This window comes from Elgaria multicarinata, chromosome 1 (genome assembly GCF_023053635.1).
Source record: "Elgaria multicarinata webbii isolate HBS135686 ecotype San Diego chromosome 1, rElgMul1.1.pri, whole genome shotgun sequence".
NCBI classification, from domain to species: Eukaryota; Metazoa; Chordata; class Lepidosauria; order Squamata; family Anguidae; genus Elgaria; species Elgaria multicarinata.
The window spans coordinates 94,754,738-94,779,527 of record NC_086171.1 but is presented as its reverse complement, the minus strand read 5'-3'; the positions used below and the strand labels follow the sequence as shown (position 1 = coordinate 94,779,527).

At 44.1% G+C, this 24,790-nt stretch overlaps 1 protein-coding gene across 1 annotated transcript in view; it reads left to right on the top strand.

Moving 5' to 3' along the window:
* The first annotated feature begins 15,161 nt into the window (after positions 1–15,161).
* GFAP (glial fibrillary acidic protein) overlaps positions 15,162–24,790 on the top strand; it is an 88,294-nt gene continuing 78,665 nt past the window's right edge. The window contains exons 1-3 of the mRNA XM_063132872.1: positions 15,162–15,721; positions 17,400–17,460; positions 24,326–24,421. Coding sequence (XP_062988942.1) covers positions 15,219–15,721; positions 17,400–17,460; positions 24,326–24,421 — 660 coding nt within the window. The 5' untranslated portion in view covers positions 15,162–15,218. The remainder of the gene's footprint in view (positions 15,722–17,399; positions 17,461–24,325; positions 24,422–24,790) is intronic.

The following is a 24,790-nucleotide window of genomic DNA, read 5'->3' as shown; positions in this document are numbered from 1 at the left end:
TTGTGGGGAAGATCTTATACGATCCAAACCGACCATTCCCCCTTGTGTTGGTTAGCCAGGGTGAAGAATACCAATCAAAAACTGCTACGATGGAGCCTGGCCTTACAAGACTTTGAATTTACAATCTCCCACATCAAAAGCAGAGAGAATGTGGTGGCTGATGGGCTATCCCAGAGCTTCAACCGAGGGGAAGGGGGGGATTGAACAACAATTAAAGATTTTACTGAGAGATGGCTTTTTCTAGAAAAGCCATCTTGAGGGGGAAGGTGTAAGGAAGGGGTTAAGTGTACAAAGAATTGCTGTTTTTAAGAATCTTTATTCATTGTCTATTGTCTGTTATAGAATTGCAGAAGTACCGCTTATCTCTCCACCTGGCCATGGGCGTGAGGCCATCTCCTGGCTCCGTCAAGGCGAGAGAAGTGGCCTTGGGGCAATTTGCATCAGTGAAGGGAAAAAATGGCCCATCCGGAGGGAGGGGGGAGTAGAATAGTTGAGTGGTCATAAAAAGTCTACCAAACGTGGGGCCTGGCGCCTGAGCTGAAGGACACCTGGCTGGGGAAGTATATTCTGTAACCATGTATTAGTATTGCTGGTATTGGGTTCAGGGTGTTATTTCTGTATCAATTTTAGTAGCTAATCTGATGTGATGCTTGCCTCTTACCCTTCCAATTTCAATAAAGGATTGGGCCTAACCCTTTCAATTTGAGAGCTGTGTGCTTTATTCCAAGATCTGTGCAAAATCCAGTGGACAGCCAGTTTGGCTGAGTGTGTTTTCCTTTACAAGAAACAGGATGGCGGGGGACACTTGCCGTCTACACCTAAGCTGGTCTCCTCAGGAGCAGGGGCTGTCCAGGTCTGGGGAACTTGCTCCCGAGGAAACGCCCCCCCCTCGGAGATCGAAAGCGAAGGGACTGGCGCTGCCTGACACCCCCTGCCTGTGCCGGCCTCCCTGGGAGCAAGGCTTTGAGGAGTTAGATTCTTTTCTTGGGAGTGAGGGAAAGTCACCGTGACCCTTTCTGTTTTTAAGGAGGGGGATGGGGTAAGAGGGAAATGTACAGCCCCCCTTTACCCATCTAAGGTGTTCAAGGAGAGGAAGGCACCACTAAGAAAATGCCCGTTCCCTGGTATTTTTCCTGCCAAAAATGCAGAGAAGGGGAACTAAAATGATTAAGGGTCTAGAGCATCTCCCCTACAAAGGACGGTTACGTCAACTAGGATTGTTTAGCTTGGAAAAAAGGAGGCTAAGGGGAGATATGACAGAGGTGTACAAAATGATCCATTGTATGGAGAATGTGGACAGGGAGACATTTTTCTCCCTCTCTCAAAATACTAGAACTCAGGGTCATCCCATGGAACTGATTGGTGGGAGATCCAGGACAAATAAAAGGAAGTACTTCTTCACACAGTGCATAGTTAAATTATGGAACTCACTACCACAAATCGTACTGATGGCCACCAATCTGGATGGCTTCAAAAGCAGGTTGGATAAATTCCTGGAGGTAAAGGATGTAGGCTACTAGCCCTGATGGTTGTGTGCTATGTCGTATTCAAGGTAGTAAGCCTGTGTGCACCAGTTGCTGAGAAACATGGGTGGGAGGGTGCTATTGCACCATGTCCTGCTTGTTCATCCCTGGCCAATGGCTGGTTGGCCACGATGTGAACAGAGTACTGCTAGATGGACCCTTGGTCTGATCCAGTGTGGCACTTCTTATGTTCTTATTTTTCAAATTTTGTGCTTTTTATTTTTTCTACAAAACATCTGTTCTTAAAAATAAAAGTTGCCAATCGGGGGTGGGGGATGGTGCCAGCAGCTCGCCTTGCCTAGGGTGCAAAATAGTCTGGCTGGTCCCTGGGAACCAGTACGTTGCGCAAATTGGAAGCTGCATTGAGCAGGGGGTTGGACTCGATGGCCTTGTAGGCCCCTTCCAACTCTGCTATTCTATGATTCTATGAGCTATACTTCTATTAATGCAGCCCCAAATAGCATTTGCTGCTTTTGCAGCCACATCACTGTTGGCTCATATTCAGCTTGTGATCTACAACAATTCCAAGATCATTGTCATTTGTAGTATTGCTGAGCCAAGTATCCCCCATCTGGTAACTATGCGTTTTGGTTTCTTTTTCCTAGATGTAGAACTTAGCATTTATCCCTATTAAATTTCATTCTGTTGTTTTCAGCCCATCAAGATCACTTTGAAGTTTGTTTCTGTCTTCTGGAGTATTAGCTATCCCACCCAATTTTGTGTCATCTGCTAATTTGATAAGCATTCCCTGCATCTCCTCGTCCAAATTATTAATACAAATGTTGAAGAACACTGGGCCCAGGAGCGAGCCCTGCGGTACCCCACTCATTGCCTCACCCCAGTTTGAGAAGGTTCCGTTGATAAGCACTCTTTGAGTCCAATTCTGTAGCCAACTGTGAATCCACCTAATAGTTGTTCCATCTAGCCTGCTTTTAGCTAGTTTGCTTGTTACATTTATATCCCACTTTTCCCCCCTCCTGCAATGAACTCAAGGCTGCTTATGTGGTCCTCCTCCTCTCCATTTTGTCCTCACAACAACCCTGTGAAATAGGTCTGTGACTAGCTCAAAGTCACCCAGTAAGCTTCATGGTTGAGTGGGGACTAGAACCTGGATCTCCGGAATCCCAGTCCAACACTCTAATCACTACACCTCACCTTTGTTTTGCCATTTGGTTCAAAACAGATGTTTTGTATATTCAGACCCTACCTCTACCTTATACTTGGGATCCTGGGCAAGTTACAGTTCTTTTAGAGTGCCATCAAATGAGCATTTATCACATGCTCATTACTGCCCAATCACAGTTTTTCACGAATCCTTTTAACAATGCTGTCTGTGATGTTCTACTACATAAGGATAAGTTGTTAAGTGTAATATAAGTTTATTAAGGTTTGCAGAGTTTAAAGAAGGTACGCACTGTGTGTTTGTAGCAGAATGGTAAGTATGAAGCCATAGAGGGGGAGTGAGTGCTGGATGGAAGGAGAGTGCTGATTGGACGTTTGAGTGGAGCATCTGGATTGGTGTGAGAGAATGGGAGGAGTCAGAGGACTGTGGAGAATATACTGTTGCTGAGGAGAGAAGGGAGGATATGAGATGATATTAGAGAATATATGAAATGAGAGGGAATATATGAAAGAGGATTTTGGGATAGAAATAGGAAGGGTCTGCATGTGTTGTTGTTTTGGTGGATTAGAGTGTGGGAAAGAGAATAGTGTAGTTTAGAAGGAGTAGAGTAGGTAGGAGAACCTTAAGTTATATTGTGAAACATTGAAGTGAAATTACCATCTGAAACCATTAAGCATTGTATTTTGAAACCATACACTTGTGAACTGAGAGAAACCATTAAGATTTTGAACCTGCATTAATGTCTTGTTAATAAATTACATTCATTTACATCTGGTGTGGTCATTGGAGTACCTGGGGAAGGGTACAGGTTGATCTATGGTGGCAGCAGAAGGGAGAAGTTTGGGGCAACGGTGCAAATCTGTATAGCTGTGGAGCCTAAGCAGAAGTAGGCACGCCACAGGGACGGCTTTAGCATCTCAAACCCCTGATGAAGGCACCTGAGCTGGGTCCTTTGGGTTCCAGAAAGAAGAGTGATCCAGAGTAAACCCAGGGAAGGATGGTAATCACACTGTCCACCTCCTGCTCCTTCTGGTCTTCTTTCCGCCACAAATAATACCCCGGTAAATCCTATTTTGGGGAGAGGGGGGAAGTGAAATGTACAGCCATTTCCTGCTGTGTGCAGGAAAACCAGCGTGATAAACATGCCCACTGAATGGTCATTGTTTACTTCCTCTTTCTTCCCCTGTGTGAAGAAAGAGGAAGTATCATGGGACAGAAGCAGGGGAAAAGCGACGGTAAAGAAACATGATTTCCCCCCATTCTCTTAGAGCTCCATCCGAAGAGCATTTTACTGCACGCTTGTTACTGGGCACTCGCAGATTGCTCACATGACGTTGTCTGCCTCTGCCCCTTCTGGACTTCCTTGCATCACAACACACACACACCCTCCGAGGAGTCCAGTTGCTGCTCTCTCCTGCTGGGCTGAATGGGCCTCATTACTTCCTGTTTTCAGGAACTGACATCGGAGCGGTGATGGAGAAGCAACAGGATCCAGCATTTCTATCTAGATGTGATGGAGCTCCCTTACTCATTAGTTTGCCTTTGGGGCATTTTGTGACTAATAACATCCACCATGGCAGCCATTATATGAATGGGCAAGCCTCCCTCTCTGTGGCAGCTATTCTGGAAGAGCCCCGCACTACTACTAGAGTGACCAGATGCACCGGGAAACCCTGGAGACCTCTGGAAAAATGGAGGTCTCCAGGACAACTGGGACTGTCCCCAAATTTACCGGGGAAAAGGACTGGAAGACGCGTTCTCGGACTTCCAGGAATGGGTGCTCCAGCCCTGCCCCAGCGCCGATCTAGCGCAGCAGAAGGCTAGATCGGCGTTGGGGGCAGGGACTGGAAGATGCATTCCCGGACTTCTGGGAACGCGTCTCCCAGCCCCTGCCTCCCACCAGGGCTGATCTAGCCCTTCTGCTGCACTGACGTGGTCGCATCAGCGCAGCAGAAGGCTGAATCGGCCCTGGGACTTCCAGGACAGCATCTCCCAGCCCCCGCCTCCCCCCAGGGCTGATCTAGCCCTTCTGCTGCACTGACGCAATCACGTTAGTGCAACAGTTCGCTCCCTGTCCCAGCATGCTGGGCAAGGCCCAGCCACCCGGGACAGAGAGCGAATGCAAAGCCCCACCCCTTGGGTCTTGTCGCATATGATGATAATGGATGCTGATAATGATAATGGATGCTGATAATGGATGCTGACTGAGGCCATGCCCCCTTGGGGGCTGGACATGTTGGGGTGGCCAAGCCTCCTGAGGGCAGCCATATTGTCCTCCTTTTTGGTTTCCAAAAAGGAGTCACTCTAACCACTATCAAAATTCCAAATGCTTCCACTGGCCCCAAATGTTTGGAGCCATTCTACAGTCCTCTCTGAGCCATCCATCCAGGAAAACAGGTTCTGCCCCTGCCGTAACCACTTCCCACTCTTCAGTTATACACAGCTCATAATCTTAACAATTCCCAGCTTTGTTGTAACCCTGTAGATTCCCTTCTCTTTTCTGATCTGAAGATTAAAGAGAATAACTCTAATGCCTAAACCAGTTTTTTTAATGCATTTGTTCCAAATTAGCCCTGGATCCTGCTTCAAGAGAGGGAGTGCTTCTGAACAGGTTCAGAGCTGTTTTTAACAAACACGCCCCACACTTCTGAGATGAGTATGAAGGGCTAATCAGTTGAATCAGCCTCCCCCAATCTGGTGCCCTACAAAGGCCAACCTGGACGGGGTAATGGGAGTTGTAGTTCAACACATCTGGAGGACATCAGATTGGGGAAAACTGAGTTAAATGATATATCTTTCAGGCAAATTTAATATTACACCTCTTTTTAGAAAATTACATCAGTGCTTGTGTGACCCATCCAACTGGTCAGCCTTGCTCCTTTCAGTGGCACCCATTATGCCAGCTGAAAATAAATCCTGAAGTTTCTGGGATAGAGTGTTTTTTGCCATCTTTAAAAAACCATTGGAGTCTCAAAGAGACATTTAATTTAATCTTTCTGAATTTGCTTCTCAGCTGCCTTGTTCAACCTGCCTGTAAGGTGAATCAAAGGTCTGTCATTTGCACACTTTTTGTAAGGAAAAACAGCCAATTATTGGGGAAAGACAGTTCCATGCAGCACTTAATTTTAAAAAGATGTTCAAGCCAGGATGAAAGCTATATTTCTGACCTGGAAGCCCTTTCCCCACCTACTTCCAGATTTGAAGGCCATCTGCAGTAACTGACAGCTCCATCACACCTACTTTTTTGGTCCGGTTTTTATCTGCAGCTTTCCCCTCTGTTTCCTTAGCGAGTCGTGCGCTGGGCACTTTCACATCTCTGTGTTGTTGTGCTCTTTCAGCTCATGTACCTTTTCACCTGGAAGCGCTACTATGCTGGCAAAATCTCCTGCCCCATTCCCTATGTTCTCCTTTCTCCTGCAGTTAATTGTTTTTATTTTTAAAAAATATTTCTTTATTTCTGCCAAATACAATAGTACAGCAGCCTGAAACTGTGCAATTACAGTAAAACAACACACTATACTTTCCACTAAGTTCATATTAAGCAAACTTCAATGAAGGGAGGCCATTTGTAGGAAGCAGGAGGGAGTGCATGGGCCCAGACTGTTGCTGTCCCTTGGCTTGGAAATGGTTTACAGGGCAGAAGGACTGAAGGTTTGTTTTGCTTGTTTCAAAGGATGGGCAGATGAACAATTATTTTAACTAATTTCTTTTGTAAAGGTGGTCAGGTCCCCTCCTTCACTCCAATGTAACCAAAATGCTTACATCAGTATAATTTTTAAAGATAAAGAGATGAAACTTGGGAACTCTTAAGTAGAACTTTCAGCATGCCAAGTTTGAATCAGAACAGTTCTGTTAGGGTTGCACCTGAGGAAGCCTCCTTGGATGAAGAGGAGGAGGAAAACTTACCCGAAGAAGAGGGTGCTTCCTCCCCCAGAGTCAGGCCATAGATAGGCACGCAGAGAGAAGAAAGCAGAGCAGCTGAGGACGAAAGTCCCTCGGAGGAACCACGGGCTAGCCAGATCCTTGCCCAGCCTGACGCTCATTCCTCAGTTACTTCCTCTTTTCAAAAGAGGAAGTACACAATGAGCACGAGGCCCATTGTGTTCGCTGTTCTATTGGTGCTGCTTCTCCTGCACACAGCAAGAGAGAGCAGCAATTTTGAGTTTAAAAACATCAGACTTAATAAGGGTTTTTTTTTTTGTCACACAAGGAAGGCCAGAAGAGGCGGAAGGGGCGCAGGAGGCAGAAAACATAATGTGAGGGACCTGAGCAAACTCCATGAGTACCCAGTAACGAGCATGTAATAAAACACTCATCGGATGGAGCTTTTATATTGCCACCTCTTTGAGGGAGGCAATACAATTGTTGGAAGATTTAAATGTGGAACCCCTCAAGTGAGATAAATGATGCAGATAATTCAGATCAAGAATTGGAAGATGAAGAAGAAAAGGATCAAGGTGAATGGAAAACACAATGAAAAAAAACAGTAGAAAGGGGGGGGAAACAAAAAATGGGACAAGCAACTGGACTTGCAAGTCACCTTAGATTCCCAAGGTCAAAATAAATAAATAAATGAGAGTGAATATTTGATTTGGACTTAACGCACTAAAGAGAAATTAAGAAGTGAGGCTTTTAATATGTAAACTATGCTATCAGTAATTATGAAAGGTATAATTTTGGTAATAGAGGGATTTAAATATATACATAAATATATACAGATAGTAAATGCATTTAGGTGTGGGTGTGGGGCAGAAGCTGTTGGTAGAAGAGGTGAAAAACCCCAAGGTGCCACATAACAGCATGAATCAAGTTAATTCATGTTATCCCGACATGGGGCCTTGCTAGACCTGGTCGAAAATCCAGGGAAGAGGAGGGGAGAACTCGCGTTATGAATAACGTGAGATCTCACCCTTATTTACATGTGAGCTGCAATGAGCTCTGGAGGAGAGCTGTTGCGGCCGCCATTTTTTTATTTTTAGAGAGGCAGCAGCAGCGCAGGAGCCAGGAAAGGTAAGTAGTTTTTTTTAAAAAAGTCTCCTCCACCCCACCCCCCGGCCCCGGTCTCCTTCCCCCGGCTGCCCCCTGCCTGCGATGTCCGATCCCCCGCCCGATGTCCCCCGCCTACAATTCCCCCCCAATGTCCCTGGCCTCCGTTTCTCACCCCCGATGTCCCCGGCTGCCATTTCCCCCCCATGTCCCGGGCCTGTGTTGGCCTCCACCGCCGAGTCCCCAGCCTGTGATGCCCAGCCAGGGGATATGGCAGCACCGGGGACTCAGCGGTAGAGGCCAACACAGGCCGGGGACATGGGATGGGTGGGAAACGGAGGCTGGGGACATGGGGGTGGCAGGAAACAGAGGCTGGGGACTCGGTGGTAGCTGGAGTGCTGTGGCCCATCTGCCACTTTTCCTTGCTATTCGCGCGTAAGTGCGGTAGCCAGGAAAAGCAGTGGACCGGTCCACACACGCGTGGTCCCGGCCTCAGCCCGACCTGAGGCCGGGACCACAGGAAGAACCGCACTACAGGCGGTTCTGGTTAGCGCGGTTCGAGGGTGGCTTGAGCCCTGGCTGAGGCCAGGATCCCCTGCGCGTCATTTGGACGCACAGGGACAAGCACGGTCCTCGCATCACACTAACCCCTGGTCTAGCAAGGCCCTTAGAGATTAGTGGGACTTTGCATATGACACCTACAAAGTTTGTGTTTAATTTAAATAATTGGGCAAAAAACTCAAAGTACTACATGAAGAAAGACATGCCAGGTAGATATAGAATTAGCAAAATTTCATTGGAATATGGATGTTAAAGGAGATGTTAAAATTTATATTTAATGTTAATGGATTGGGGGACCCTAAATGAAGGAGGGTTGCAAATTATATAAAAGAATCATGACCTGAGATTATTATGCTTTAGGAGATACATCATAGTACGACAGTCAACCTTAAAGCCAGCCACGGCTGATAACAGATTGTAAGATATCATAACATAATCAATTGTGGATGCTTCAAAGTTGGATAAAAAAGTAAATTCTCCCGGTCTGTCGCCCTCCGTATTCCCATTAACAAGGATCAGATCTAAATTATTAATCATGTTCAAAAGGCAAAAGCCAGCATAATTACAGCCATGATCCGTGGAGTATCTGTTTAAAAATAGGTGACCAGGATCAGGTTCAGGGGGCATCATATGAAAACGTGAAAAAAGAGCTTCATCATTTTCACCTGTCCTGGCATTAAAATCACCAGCAACAATAATCGAGGCTTCAGGATAAAGCAGTAGCAAACTATTAATATAATCTTCCAATTTATGCCACATCATTCTAATTTGTGATTGTAATCGATAAGGGGGTAGGTAGACATTAATAATCAGAAGAACATTTAAACCAAATTTAATTATCAAAGCAGTGGCAAATTGAGAAAGAGGCTTTACATTAGTAATAGAGGCGTATAACTTGGTTGAAACAAAGATACCCAGTCCACCTTTGTAACGACCGCTTTGTTCACTCGGGGTTGATTTAAGAATAAAGGATCTAAAACCATCCAAAGACAACTCCTCCTGGGACCATGTCTCTTGGAATAGGAGTATATCAAATTTAGTAACATACTCTACAAATGTCAAATCTCTGACTTTGGTAGACCAGCCTGCTATGTTCCAAGATAGCAACTGGATAACGTTGACAGATCCAGTTGTAAAATTATCAGCCCTGTCATCTTTCATAATAGCCACTTCTAAATAAGTTTGGGAATATTCCTTGGTCCCAAGTCAGTTGTATTTTGACTTGTATTTTGATCAGTTATTTTGCCTAACTGATCTACCACACCAAGATTCACCCCACTGATCATAATTAGCTTCCTTAGCATATGCCTGGGTGGGGTCACCATTAAACCATGCACTTGTAAGGGCCAGCCTCCTCTTTTGTCTCTCGTTCACAGTGTCCACCCCATCTCTATACCCTCTTCGCTTCCTCCCATTAAACCTATGTGACCTGTTTCTATCTCTAATCAACACTGGAATTTGATTACCTTGATCATTTCTCATGCTGTCTGAGTCAAATTTAATATTGGATACAACAGGTATTCTGCCTTCCAGAGAACCTGTTCCTTGTGCTGCAGAGTATAACTTCCTGCATTGAGCAGGGGGTTGGACTCGATGGCCTTGTAGGCCCCTTCCAACTCTGCTATTCTATGATTCTATGATTCTATGATTCCTGTCTGTTGAAGTCTGGTCCTTCTAAGTTTGGCTTACTTGTTACATTTGAAGGGGCAGTCACTTGTGTCATCCCTATCACTGTTTTGCTATATGATTTATCTTTCTCTAATATCAAATCCCTAGTTATTCCTTCTCTTTATTTTGGTTTATTTTGGTCACCTTTTTCTCTTTTATTAGCATCCTCTATATCTAGCAACTTAAAAGGGGCTTAAAATTCAAGCTGCTTCCTTTTCCCCCCATTTTATTTGTGCCACCCTTATTCCCAGTTTTACTATTATTAGTTTGTTTATTCAATGTGATATTAATAGGATTAGGTTTCTTATTATACGCTTTGCCTTTTTTGCTAACTTTGGATTTTGCCTTATCTACTCTGACAGTCTCTTGAGGTGCTTTGGCTTCAACTTCATCAATGGGAGGGTACTGGTCACTGGCCAAATCTTGTTTATCTTGATTGGTTGAAATTAATTTTAAAGGATCCCAGGTGTTTTGTCCTAGACATAGCAATAATTCCTCATGTGATAAACTAGCAATTCTTCCAGCTGTATTAGGTGATAAATTATAATAATCGTCTTTATCTGAGCAAAATAAGGGATTTTCTTTCGTTCTTTGGATCTGTCGTTCCACTTGTTGAAGATGGTCTCTCTCCTTCAGTAGTCCCATCGTTACAGTCAATAATTCTTTTATTTCCTTCACTAAATCCCTAATTTCCAATAGAACATCAGAGGGTGAGAGTTTGGTCTCATCCATTGTAGGCACAGCTATATCGGGGAAGGGATACATTTCAGGCTGTGAACTCTTAATGGTATTTGTGTCCCTGGGTTGGTGTTCGTTCTGAGTCTTCCAAAACCCTTTACTTATATTAATCCCTTCAGATATCTCAAATGGGATAAGCAGGAGATGGCAAAAAATCCTCCTTTCTTAATTTGCCAAAATCCACATTCAAGGAACTATTTAGTTGGCTACTGTCCAAAATCTGTTCCTCACTCAATAATGTATCTGATAGGTCAATAAGGAAGTTTGGTTGCATCTCTATAGAAACCTCCTGCTTGTACTTCGACTTAAGGGAGAGAATTTTTTGCTTCTTAGTAAAATCAGTTATCTTTGTTTGCTTTGTTCCTATACTGGCTTTTCCATATCTTCTGAGCATATCGTCTCCACAATTACAATTTCTGCTGGCATCCATAGGAAGTGATAGAGATGACAGAGCACTAGTATTCATTTCTAAAGGAAGACATTCCTCCAGTAGCCCTGGGCACCGATTGTTCCTTTTAAATTCAGTCATAGGAGTTATAGACAACGGTGTGGTCCTCTGTATCTGCTGTAAAACCGGCAGAGATAATGTTATGTCCAGAATTTCCCCGTCACTAGAGAAAGGCAATTCCATTATGCTCCTAATTTAAATTAGCTCTGCCCGCTCTTCCTGCTGTATCAGGGCTGCAGCTTCTCCTTACCACCGTGTGTCTTCACAGTCAGCAGCTTCGATAGATAACACCATCAGATCAAGCACTGTTTGTAGAATGTTTCCCAACAGTGGGGGAGAGGAATGCAGAGGAGTCCGACAACTCCGAGCTGAGCAATTAAACAAATTCCAGAGGCTAGCTTTCCTCATGTAAAAAGCACTAATAATTAGGGGTGTGCACGGACCCCCCGCTCCGCTTCACTTGCAGATCCGCCATTTTCCGGATCGGGCCGCTCCGCCCCGCCCCCGCTCCGCCCACTTCCGCTCCGCTCCGCTCCGCCCGGAGCTCCGGATCCGGATCCGGAGCTCCGTTTCCCCCCCCCATAGGCTTGCATTGAAAGCTAAAAAATTATACAACTTTTTTTCTGTTCAAGTTAGAAACCTCATGTTTGGCACCATGACACCTCATGGGGATATACACACGCACGCTAAGTTTCAAAGCAATCCCATCATCCCCTGATTTTTGGGGAATTTTTGAAAATCGGGCACCCCACACACAACATCCCTGCGAGGTGGGCAGGGGAGGAGGGAGGGAAGGCAGGCAGGCATGCAGCTGGCATTTCTGGGGGCATAAGGAAGTGAGCCAAGGATAAGCCAGTAATGCATATAAAATGGAATAAATCAATCAATAAACAAAGGAGGGGTGGAATTAAAAGAAGCAGTGTTGCTCAATAAACAGCAAGAAGAATTTTTTTAAAAAGGCTATATCTGTCTTTTACCAGCAATAGGGGGACATGCCCGGGGGAGGGGGAAGTAGCTGCCAGTTCAAGACAGCCACCAACAGCTCTGAGAAGAAGTAAAACGCTCACTTCAACTCATAACAGGCATTGCTCTACCACTGAAAAGTGACCATTCACTTCAACTCATGATAGGCATTGCTCCACCGTTTTACTCTCTTTGGAAGGCTCTAATGGCCTTCCAGTGCAGGAGAGAGTGGGGGCACGTCCATGATGAGATGCCCTAGGGGAGCTCATCCCCTTGCACCACATCGATTCAGTTGTTCACCAAGGTTAGGGTGGGGAGCAGTGCTGTGTTTCTATCTCTTATTCTTGGCTTAGTATATGATTTCAGGTTGTGTTTGTGCATTTGGTGGGGCTACTGTTTTAAAAAACACGGGGAAAAGCCCGTTCAGATGAAGAAAGAGAAGTTTCCCAGAATCCCAAGTTACCTGTTTTGCCTATGCCTATGCCCTCCTCCAACTTTGGGATCATCATGACCGGGAGCTGACTCTGCCCCTGAAAAAGGTATTTTTCCCGCCGATTTTTTAAAAACTTCTAGCCCGCGACCCGTACGATGCAGAAAGTTGAGAGTGGTCTCAAAATGACCCCCATCCACGACTCTCTGTGCACAAGAATTTTCAGAACGATAGCTTAACCCCCCCCAGTTATCCCCGATTCTTTCCCTCAATGCAATCCTATGGGCGAAAAGCCGAAAACGCAGTTTGAGCCGCGCGGTTGACCCGATTTTCACAAAAATATAGCCCGCGACCCAGACAACGCAGAGAGGTGAGAGTGGTCTCAAAATGACCCCCATCCACAACTCTCTGTGCACAAGAATTTTCAGAACGATAGCTTAACCCCCCCCCAGTTATCCCCGATTCTTTCCCTCAATGCAATCCTATGGGCGAAAAGCTGAAAACGCAGTTTGAGCCGCGCGGTTGACCCGATTTTCACAAAAATATAGCCCGCGACCCAGACAACGCAGAGAGGTGAGAGTGGTCTCAAAATGACCCCCATCCACGACTCTCTGTGCACAAGAATTTTCAGAACGATAGCTTAACCCCCCCCCCAGTTATCCCCGATTCTTTCCCTCAATGCAATCCTATGGGCGAAAAGCTGAAAACGCAGTTTGAGCCGCGCGGTTGACCCGATTTCCACAAAAATATAGCCCGCGACCCAGACAACGCAGAGAGGTGAGAGTGGTCTCAAAATGACCCCCATCCACGACTCTCTGTGCACAAGAATTTTCAGAATGATAGCTTCAAAAACAACGTAGTTATGCGCGATTATTTGCCGCAATGCAATCCTATGGCGAAATGTTTTCAAGATGGCGACCGGAGCACTCCGCCTGAACTCGGAGCTCCGAAAAATGGGCGCTTCTCTTCGCCTTGCTTCTAGGGGGTCCGCGGTCCGCTCCTACTCCGCCTCTGGGTAAGGCGGAGCAGGCCAATCCGCTACTGCTTCTACGCTCCTAATCGGAGCGGAGCACATCCCTACTAATAATAATGCCAAGATAAAATCGAACTTCAAACAATAGGGTAAAAGAATAAATAAATGAATTAAGATAAAAAGAGTAAAACTAGGCGAGCTAACAGACTGCGTGTGTGCTGCCTCGCCCAACTGGAACCGGAACTCGATACATCATAGTAAAAACGAAGAAAGATTATTGAAACATGGATATTATGGGCAGAATTATTCTGCCACAGGAACCTCCAAGTCAAGAGGAGTAACAATAATATTTTCAACTGTATTCTCATTTGAAAAGGAGAAAATATGTAAAGAGATCCACAAGGACAATTTATTTTTGTAAAAGGGTTATATGGTAATAAAGCATTTACCTTTGCTTCTATTTATGCACCAAATAAGAAACAAATTAAGTTAAGTTCTTAAGGGATGTTCTTAAACAATTGGATAAATTAAACAAGGAGAAGTTATAATAGGGGGGACTTAAATTAGGTGCATACAGAAACTCTAGATAAGTGAAGTAACCAGGATAGAAAGGTTATGGGAGGGAAAAACAAATTAGTAAAATTGTTTCAAGAATTTGATTTCATAGAATCATAGAATAGTAGAGTTGGAAGGGGCCTATAAGGCCATTATGTCCAACCCCTCCGCTCAATGCAGGAATCCACCTTAAAGCAGCCCTGACTGACAGCTGGTTGTCCAGCTGCTTCTTGAAGGCCTCTGGTGTGGGAGAGCCCACAACCTCCCTAGGTAACTGGTTCCATTGTCGTACTGCTCTAACAGTCAGGAATTTTTTTCTGATGTCCAGACGGAATCTGGCTTCCTGTAACTTGAGGCCATTATTCCGTGTCCTGCACTCCGGGAGGATCGAGAAGAGATCCTGGCCCTCCTCTGTATGACAACCTTTCAAGTATTTGAAGAGTGCTAGAAGAGTGCAAGAATTTCAGATGATTATCTATTGGTTTCCCTTCCATTATTTGCTGCTTCAAGTCTTGTTTTAACTGTATTAACTGGTTCACCATACCTTGCAGTAAGATTGAAGTCTCAATATTTTCTTCTTGTAGAGGCTTGGCAGCCATCTTATCACATCCGCTCTGCTGCAGCTTGCTTGCTTGTTTTGTTATCACTTTGTTTTTGGAACAGAAATAGCCTGTAATAACTTTTACTTTTGTTGTCTTTAATCCTTGAGACATTCCACTTCCTTTCCAATTAATTTTCACTGCCTCTTACTATCAGGTTTGTATTTTAGGGGCTTTTTCAGGCATCTCGGTGTGGAGCCCTCAGATTAGATGTCCGCCATTAACTGGCGTAGCTCCGCCCCCGAATGATTCCTTAGACGAACTGCTGAACCTGTTGTGTTTTTGTAATAATTGCACCAATGATTTGGGGGCAAAGGGGATGTCCCTGTTTTTGGTAATCTCACTACTTGTGACATGAAATTGCAGGGAGATGGTGGCCATCATAGGTAAGAAATCCCCTGACAACATTGCTCATCTAAGTACATTTTCTCTCTTCTCCATCAAGAATGCTCAAAACTTCTGCCTTTCTTTTGTTGCTTCGCCAGAACACAGGGCACTTGGCATGAGAGACATCAGGACTGGCATGCAACCCATTTCCTGGGCCCTCCTCCAAACCTTCACACACATATGCCCACGGATGGCTAATCCTCCTGCATAAAACCCATTGCAGCACACAAAGAAGACTGCAGAGCCTAGAGAAGAGATCTGACAATGGAAGGGCAGAGACTGTCATCCTACGGAAGACGCTTCGGCTCTCAAACCACCTCTGTCCACCATGCCCTCAGGTTCTCACCAGGCCTCAGGAACCTGCCTTCAAGTCCCACTACCCGGGTCTCCATCACCAAATTGAAGACCTCTAGTCTCAATTTTCATGCTCGCCCCAAGTTCTTCTCAGACAAGGTGGATTTTTCCTTGGCTGATGCCCTCAACACCGAATTCAAAGAGACCCGCACCAATGAGAAGGTGGAGATGATGGAGCTGAACGATCGCTTTGCCAGCTACATCGAGAAAGTCCGTTTCCTAGAACAGCAGAATAAAGTTCTGGTGGCTGAGCTCAACCAAATACGAGACAAGGAGCCCACCAAGCTGTCTGACATCTACCAGGATGAGATGAAGGAGCTACGCCATCAAGTAGACCAACTCTCTAACTCTAAAGCCCGGCTAGAGATCGAGAGAGACAACATGCTAGAGGACCTCAACAGTTTCCGGCAGAAGTAACACTCCTTAATCTACTTTCAAGTTTTAACGCAGAGGGAATCTTTCTCTAGGCAGAGATGGAGCAAAGAAACAAAATGTGAAGGTTGGGGGAATTTAGGATTTTGAAGGGAGTTCATTTGGGATGACATGGTGTGTTTTGTACACTGAAGATTTTCATTTCCCAGCAGAATTTCCCAGCAAGTCATATTTAGCAGAAAAGTTGGAGTGGGAGAGCACATTTGCCTTCCCTTGCAACATGCAGCTTGGGCTGCTTGTGACATCTAAATGCCAAATGTGTGTCTCATGGGTTATGGGTAGAGCTGTGCACAGCTTTCGATCCAAATCCTGAATCTGAACCGAAGCAGGGTGATTTGGGCAGCTTTGGTCCTGAATTCGAAATCCAAACCGAAGCAGGGTGATTTGGACTGATCCAAATTGGCTCTGTAGCAGTCGGAAGCAGATTGGATTGATTTGAATTGCTTCAGATGATTCTGAAGCCCAAACAGCCTGTCTGGGCAATGTAACAACTTTGTAGAGTAGGGAGGGGATCAGAGGAGTTAGGAGGGGGGACCTGAGCCTTGGCAAGTGATATCTGCAGCTGCCAATAGGGCTGAACCTGTAATCTAGCAGCCTCCAATCAAAGTGGTGGAGGAAGGGTTAAGAATATCAGGAGATTGTGCTTCATTTGTCATTTCCCACTGTGAGAGAGAACTTGGTAGGCGAGAGGAGTGTTTTGGTTTGTGTGTGCTAGTGCTGCATTCTGATTCTGAGCTTTCTGTTCCTGCACCCTGCCCTTATCTGTTCTATTTAGTCCTTCCTTTCTCTTCATTCTTTTTCTTCTTCTACATTCTTTAAAAAGACACAAGAACATTTTTTAAAATTATCTTCTAGTTCTTAAGCTTCACTTCATTTGTTTTCTTGCTCTTTGTTTCCCCACCTGCCCTTCCTTCCCATCCCATCCCATTTTTCAATGTTTCTTCATCTATTCTTATAAAAACCCTTAAAAATACAAAAGAAAAACTCTTTTCTCTTCTGTCATGCTATAGTTAGTGTTAGTGTTCCTCCCCTTCCTCCCCACCCCTTAGCTTGTGCAGACAGTTTTTCCTGTTTTCCTTTTTCTCGTGTGTGTGTTTGTGTGTGTGTATGAGACAGAGACAGAGACAGAGAAAGTACAGCTGCAGCATAAGCAAGCAGTGTGTTGGCAAAGCACTACATTCTACAATACACTGTGGGCAAAGCAGTGCATCTATAAAATAAATAATAATACAATATACTGTGGGCATATATGAGTCCTGCAGCACAGATTCCCATAGCTGCCTCTCTTCCTGTAAGCCTTGTGCCAGGATGACTTTGCTGGGCTTGGTGGCTCTGATGCCACAAGCCTATAGTATAAAAGCATAGGCTTGTGGCACCAATGCCCATAGCTGCCTCTCCGCCAGCCTGCCTCTCTGCCCTGTGCTGAGTGCCCACATGGTGCCCTCCTTGCTGCTGCCCTCCTCCTACACCAGCCTCCTACACCAGCCTCTTCCACGCTGCATGGTTCTTTGAACTTGGCATAGTTCTTTGAACTTGACATTTGGTTTTGAACTTGACATTTTTTATGGTCTTCGCTCCTTGCAGAAGACAAGACCAATAATTCAATCAGGCCGCCTGACTTTTCCATCTCTCTCTCTCTCTCTCTCTCTCATATTTAAGGTTACAGGATGAAAATAATCTGCGCTTTGAAGCTGAAAACAATTTGTCTTCCTACCGACAGGTGAGGTTCCAAAATGACAAATCCTATATTAGAGCTGTGGAAGGGGAACACAAGATATCCTTATCATCGGCTTGGTGTAGTTACCCTGGCTACATTGTTTGTGGTCTCTACATGCATTCCTTATGCAAGCTCAGGTTGGACAATTTGTAGTATAGTTAGACCAGCATATTGTGTATAATTATTATTATTAAAAAAGTCAGTTTGTGTATGTTCTCCTCTCTGATAGTGGAGCTTCATGGTGACTGTTGCCTCAATAAAGCAAGGCATGTGCAAAGGGCCAATGTTTAGCAGGGCCAGACTCAAATCAAGAACTCTGCATCTCAGGCTGTTTTCTGTGCCATTCAGACTGTTAGGTCGCTTCTAACATTAGCTGTTTAGTCTGGAATGTACATCCTTCATTCACTACATCTTACAGATAATGAGCTCCATCAGACCAACATTTTAACACACTCTTGACATGCCTGGTGTCCAGTTTTGCATCGTGGCACTCACTTGACATTGTACCTGTCCTGCTGTGATCTCGCTGTGATAGCACCATTTCCCCCTCCTCTTCCATTTTATTTTTGTACAGGAAAAGTCCAGTTCTTTTTGCCTTTCACAATAACTTCGCTGTTCCGTTTCCATGTAATTTCCTTTTTGATGCTATTTCAGATTGTCCTGATTTTTCTGCTGGGGGTGTGTTTGTGGAAGGCCATCTGTGTAGGGCAGTGTTGCTGACGAAAGCAGAGGGCAGGGTGGATCTCCTCCAGCACACAATTTCGATTTCCTTTCCTCATCATTCTCCTTGGGAATACCTGCTGGATCTTTGGTACAGAATTCAATGAGCCGGTCCACCGTACTTTCAATCCTCCAACTCAGTTTATAAGGAAAAGCATTGTATGTTCTTTTTCTCCTCCCCTCATCTCCTAAATTTTACAGTTCAACAGTACTTTGTTGAAATGAGGACAGGTAGACCAGTCCATGGACATGCAAGGGGTTGACTTTCCCTAATCCTTTAATCCCTTAAATACACCATTGCATCATTACACCATTCCAGCCTACCAGAATTGCATTCAATTGCATTTGCACAAAAATAAGAAATAAAAAATGGGAAAATAATAATTAGGGAGGGGGAAGGAACCCATGTCCTACGTCCGTTCTCAAAGTCCCTCCCAGCCACAACAACCAATGAATGGTAAGGAGGAGAAGGGAGGAGACAGGGTGGTATGTTAGCATCTGCACAGGTGAAAGGATGCACATGTTGAAATAGCACCAAAATCATGCAACAACGTACATCAGAGCTCCGTTTCCCCCCCCATAGGCTTGCATTAAGCTTAAAAAGTATACAACTTTTTTCTGTGAAAGTTAGAAACCTCACGTTTGGCACCATGATACCTCATGGAGGTATACACACGCACGCCTAGACTCAAGGCAATCCCATCATCCCCTGAATTTTGGGGAATTTATGAAAATCGGGCACCCCATTCACACCCCTTTCAATAGCTCCGTCAATTTGCATGTTAAAAACCTCAAACTCACCACCATGTTAGCTTATCCAGGGATACACATGCATGCCCAGACTCAAGGCAGTCCCATCATCCTCTGATTTTTGGGGAATTTATGAAAATCCAACACCCCATTCACACCCCTTTCGATAGCTCCGTCAATTTGCATGTTAAAAACCTCAAATTCGCCACCATGATAGCTTATCCAGGGACACACACGCACGCCCAGACTCAAGGCAGTCCCATCATCCCCTGATTTTTGGGGAATTTTTGAAAATCGGGCACCCCATTCACACCCCTTTCGATAGCTCTGTCAATTTGCACGTTAAAAACCTCAAACTCACCACCATGATAGCTTATCCAGGGATACACACGCATGCCCAGACTCAAGGCAGTCCCATCATCCCCTATTTTTTACCGGGCCTTAAACCTGCAGACATCTCAATGGGGCCATTTCAAAGGAAATCCCAACATGCCATGAATTGGGGAGTAGAGATAAACCTATATGAATCTTCTTCCACACTTGAAAAATGGATTTGGAACTTCCAAAACTCCAAGTGAGCGCAGGAAGGACTTCTCCCCTGAGTCAAAGCCAGACACACACAACAGGGAGCTCATCCCCTTGCACCACATCTTTTCAGTTGTTCCCCAAAGTTAGGGTGGGTAGCAGTGCTGTGTTTCTCTCTCTTATTATTGGCTTAGTATATGATTTCAGGTTGTGTTTGTGCATTTGGTGGGGCTACTGTTTTAAAAAACACTGGGATAAGTCCGTTCAGACTAAGAAAGAGAAGTTCCCAGAATCCCAAGTTACCCGTTTTGCCTATCCCCTCCTCCAACTTTGGGATCATGTGATCATGACTGGGAGTTGACTCTGCCCCTCAGCCCTTCGGAAAAGGTATTTTCCCGCCGGTTTTTTAAAAAATTCTAGCACACGAACCGCAGCACGCAGAGAGCTGAGAGTAGGCTCAAAATGACCCCCATCCACGACTCTCCAAGGACAAGAATTTTCAGAAAGATAGCTTCAAAAACAACACAGTTATCCCCCTTTCTTTTCCGCAATGCAATCCTATGGGCGAAATGTTTCAAGATGGCGATCGGATCGGACCGCGGAAACCGGAGCGCTCTGAAAATGGGCGCTTCTCTTCGCCTTGCTTCTAGGGGTCCGCGGTCCGCTTCTACTCCGCCTCTGGGCAAGGCGGAGCAGGCCAATTCGCTTATCCAGGGAGCGGAGCACATGCCTAGCTATTAGCACTATATTAAAATGCTCACTAGGTAGGTTTTGTAAATCAAATGTTGTACTGAAGGATTGCCTTGATTGTATGATAAACAGAAATTTCAACCTTTATGTCAGAACGTTGAAAAAGCCACTTAACTATAAAGGAGGCTCTATACCAGAGGTGTAGGACCAAAATAGCATGGGGGGCTTTTTTAGCCCCCACCCAGCTTTCCATAGGCCATATGACATCATGTGGGTGTAGCCACACCCCTGATGCCAGTGCGCATGGTCCTCCTCTCACAATGCCACTTGCTTTCCAGTTGAAGTACTGAATGTATCTTCCACTAGGAGCTTGAGCCAGGGATAAGAATTTGCTGCACATGGACTTTCCTGTTCAGGGAAGCCCTGCACACAGCAAAGCCGAGTTAGATGAGTCCCCTTTGCTCCTTACCCACCCAGCCTCCTTCTCCTATGGGGGAAATAGGCAGGTGAGTGAAGTTGAGCCAGCTGAGTCTTCTTCACCCATCCCAAGCAGGCCCAACTCAAGGCAAGTTAAGCCAAGCTTGAAGGAGACATGACAGGCTCTGCCCAGGCTTCAACCATCTCACTTCCTTCTCTTAGGTACAACAGGCAAAGGGACAAAGCCAAGCTGGCTGGAAGAGCAAAGGGGACTCAGCTAGTTTGGTTGAGCTATGCATGGAGCTTCCCCGACAGGGAAAGCCCACAGCCAGTGAAGCAGAATCCGTACTGTTATCTCTGATCTGTATTTGAAGATAACTGGAGATTTCTCTCTCTGCTTCTTCCTAACCCCTGGTATGGGTTAGGCTGACTGAGAAGAAGCACAGAAGGGTCAAGCTTTGTTCCACATGTTAGATTTCTGAAGAAATAATGGTATGTTTCACTTGAATATTGTCATCGTATTTTCTCTGAAGTCCTATTGATTTTTATAGTTAACTTTAAATTAAGCTTTGCAGCTTTTTTTTGATTCCAAGGTTGACCCAATCTTAAATAATAGGTGAAAAGTGAGAAGGAAAACTTCAAGTAAAGTGAGAAGGAAAACTTCATAGTAATTTGGGGTGTGTGCAAGCTACTTCTCTGCGGAATACAACCCACCCCCCATCCCCAGATGAACTTCTGGTGCTGCCTACACTCCTGCAGCTTGATAATATGTGACTCAAACATGTTTATCCAATAGAGGATGTGATGGATGTAGAACCTCATTCATAAGTATTTTATTAATAAAAACAATATTGTATTAATAAAATTAGCCAGGAAATGAACACAGAAATCTTTCATACCTCTGAGTTCAAAATTGGCTGCTTGCATTGCTCTATTGCTGCTTTTCCTGCTGTAAGCTACCTTGGAAATTAGGGCTGTGCACAGACCCCCCCCCATTTGCTTCAGATCCTGATTCAGCCCTACTGAATTAGGCCCAATTCACTTAGGGTCGATTCAGACTTCCCCTGATTCACTTCAGAACCAAATCTGAAGCAAGATTCGGACCTCTGAATTGAGATTCGGATGACTCATTTTCCCCTTAGACTTGTATTGGGAAAAATAAATGCATATAACTGTTTTATTTTTCAAGACAGAAATATGAAACTTGGTGACCTTACAGATAGCCTATAGCTACTCATGAGTGAAAAATTTCATACACATTTGTGCAGCAGTTTTCTTGCAAGGATTTTTAAAAAATGTGATTTTTTTCAGGCAATCCAGTCAATACAAAGTGCTGTAACTTTCTCATTTTTCAAGATATACACATGAAAGTTGGTGACCTTATAGATGGCCTGTAGGTACGCATGTATGAAAAATTTCAGACACAGAGGTGCAGTGGTTCTCCTGCAATCAACTATTAAAATATTATTTTTCAAGGGAAAAATCAAAGCAGCCACTCAAAGCAAAGAGCAATGAAGATCACACAATCCATTCAAGTGCAAATCTTCTCTACAGTTTTCTTTTGTGTATTCTAAAGCTGGCCTAACATAGCCTCAGGCTCTTCCCATTCAGACAGAAAGAAGCAGTCAGGGACTGTAAAGTTAGGCATCCCAGGCAGTGCACACATAATGTGGCTCTAAGGAAACCAAAAAACACAAACCAAGCACATTGGTTCAAAAAACATAGACAGTGAGAGATGCTTTGGCATCCCCTCAATACAGGATGCTAGGAAGATGATTCCTTTGGGTTCCTTCCTTCAGAGTTGAGTTTCTGAACTGTAAGCACAGCCAGTCATAAATACTAATAGGAATTATAATGGTAATAACATTCTTGTAGGGACTTATGGACGATCAACTTAAAGAAAAAGGAGGAACGTTGTTTTTGTACATGACAACAGCCGCCAGACTACTGTATGTGCAATACTGGAAAAATACACAAGTACCATCAACGGAGGAATGGCTGCTTAAGGTTTCAAAGTTAGCAGAGATGGCCAAACATACGGCACTAGTAAGAGAAAAATCAACAACCTCGATCATATCAGACTGGAAACCTCTGATAGAATATATGCAAGAGTTGCAAAAGAATTATTTATATGTCTGTGGATTTTACATATAATCTGTGGTCTAAACACACAACACTGGGCTGGCTAAAGGGAAGTAAGAGATAGCTCATATGTCTGCCATGAAAAATGCCTTAAATGGAATATCGCCTTATACGTTTTGTATATGTGTTTTTACTAGTTGTATTGTATTGTATTGTTAGTTAAGTATGTGATGTTTTGTTATGTTTTTTTTCCTTCCTTTGTAGAAAACAATAACATTGTAAAACTAAAAAAAATCATATTTTAACAGTTGATTGCAGGAGAACCACTGCACCTCTGTGTCTGAAATTTTTCACACATGCTTACCTACAGGCTTTCTATAAGATCCCCAACATTCATGTGTGTATCTTAAAAAATAAGGAAGTTATAGCACTTTGCATTGACTGGATTGCCTGAAAAATCACATTTTTAAAAATTCCTTGAAAGAAAACTGCTGCACAGATGTGTATGAAATTTTTTCACACATGAGTAGCTACAGGCCATCTATAATGTCACCAAGTTTCATGTTTCTATCTTGAAAAATAAAGCAGTTATAGGCATTTATTTCTCCCAATGCAATCCTATAGGGAAAAAAGCATCTACTGCACTAAAAATATTGGCCAAATTTCTGAATTTATTTATTTATTTATAGGATTTTTATACCGCCCCATAGCCAAAGCTCTCTGGGTGGTCCAAATCAATTCAGACCAAGCCGATTCACTTTGGGTTGATTTGGACCTCCCCCAATTTGATTTGGCTCTATTTTAGGGCGGTCTGAATCTCCCCGATTCAATTAGGATTTGGGATTCATTCCAGGAATCAATGCACAGCCCTACTGAAAATGTCCCATTGAAAGGTGGGATAAAAAATATTCTAAATAAAGTAAGGATAGGTAATATTTTTTCCCATAGGCATGCAATAATGAAGTATAGTTTGGTTTGGAATGTGTAGCTAAGTTTGTGCCTTGTTTTCTTATTGAGGCTTTGTGCCTGTAAAAAGTTTAATGGCGGGCAGAAATTCACCAATTGCAGCTTTTTGCTTCATGGAGTCTCCATGCTGGGACATGCACCATATGCAATGTTCATGCAACTGATGTTCTGCTGCCAATTGCAGTCAGTCACTTCCATAAACATTTGAGCCATGGCACGTCTTGCTTTTCAGATTTAAACACTGCAGTTGGTATAGTATGTGGGCTTTTCTACACAAGGCATTTATCAAGTGCTCATCATTCCCTACTCATGATTGTTTACAGTATTTTTAGATGGTGATGTGACCCTCCAGTTTTGCTTCTGTGTCTTAACAGCACTTTTGGCAAGTTCTTTTAAATCATGGAAAATTTGGCATTTAACTGTGAAAGCAAAATTAATTGAGAAAGAAATTGTCTATTTGCATTATACCATTATACCACAATGCCACCTGGAGGTTATGTAGCAGAAAATCAGGAAAAGACATGCTAATGATCATAGGGTCTGCTTTGATCATGAGGTTTTCAGTACATCATCATTGGATATATGGTGAGACACAGGAGAAGAGCAGGGCATAAAACAGGCAAATAGCACAGTGCAAGAGCATATGACATTACAATGCAAAATCAGGCTGAATGGCACTCATTTTCCTTCTCATTTCCCAGTTTTTCTGTCTCCACAGGATGTTGATGCTGCTGCATTAGCCCGGATAGACCTGGAACGCAAAATCGAATCACTGCAGGAGGAAATCAGCTTCCAAAAAAAGGTCCATGATGAGGTATGAAGTCCAGTGTAAAGCTCAGGCTGTGTCAGGAAAACCAAAGAGAATACTGAGTAACTCAGATTTTTGAGAAAGGTCAGGTTAGGATGCATTTTTTAAAAGATCATGCAAAGAAAACTGAACAAGGAATTACAGGCATAGAAATACCAATATTCCATCAAGTACAACATTCTAAAAGGGGGGTTATGCATAAGTTTCAAGAAAAGCAGACCAGATATCCCTTGATAACCTGTTCAAATACCACCTGTTCAAATATTGATAGTATTGTTAGGTTCTCAGTCCATTGCATTATGGGTGGTAAACGTTTAACCTTCCAATGTTGTATAGTGTCTTTGGGCTGTCATAAGGGATCAGAAAATCCATTTG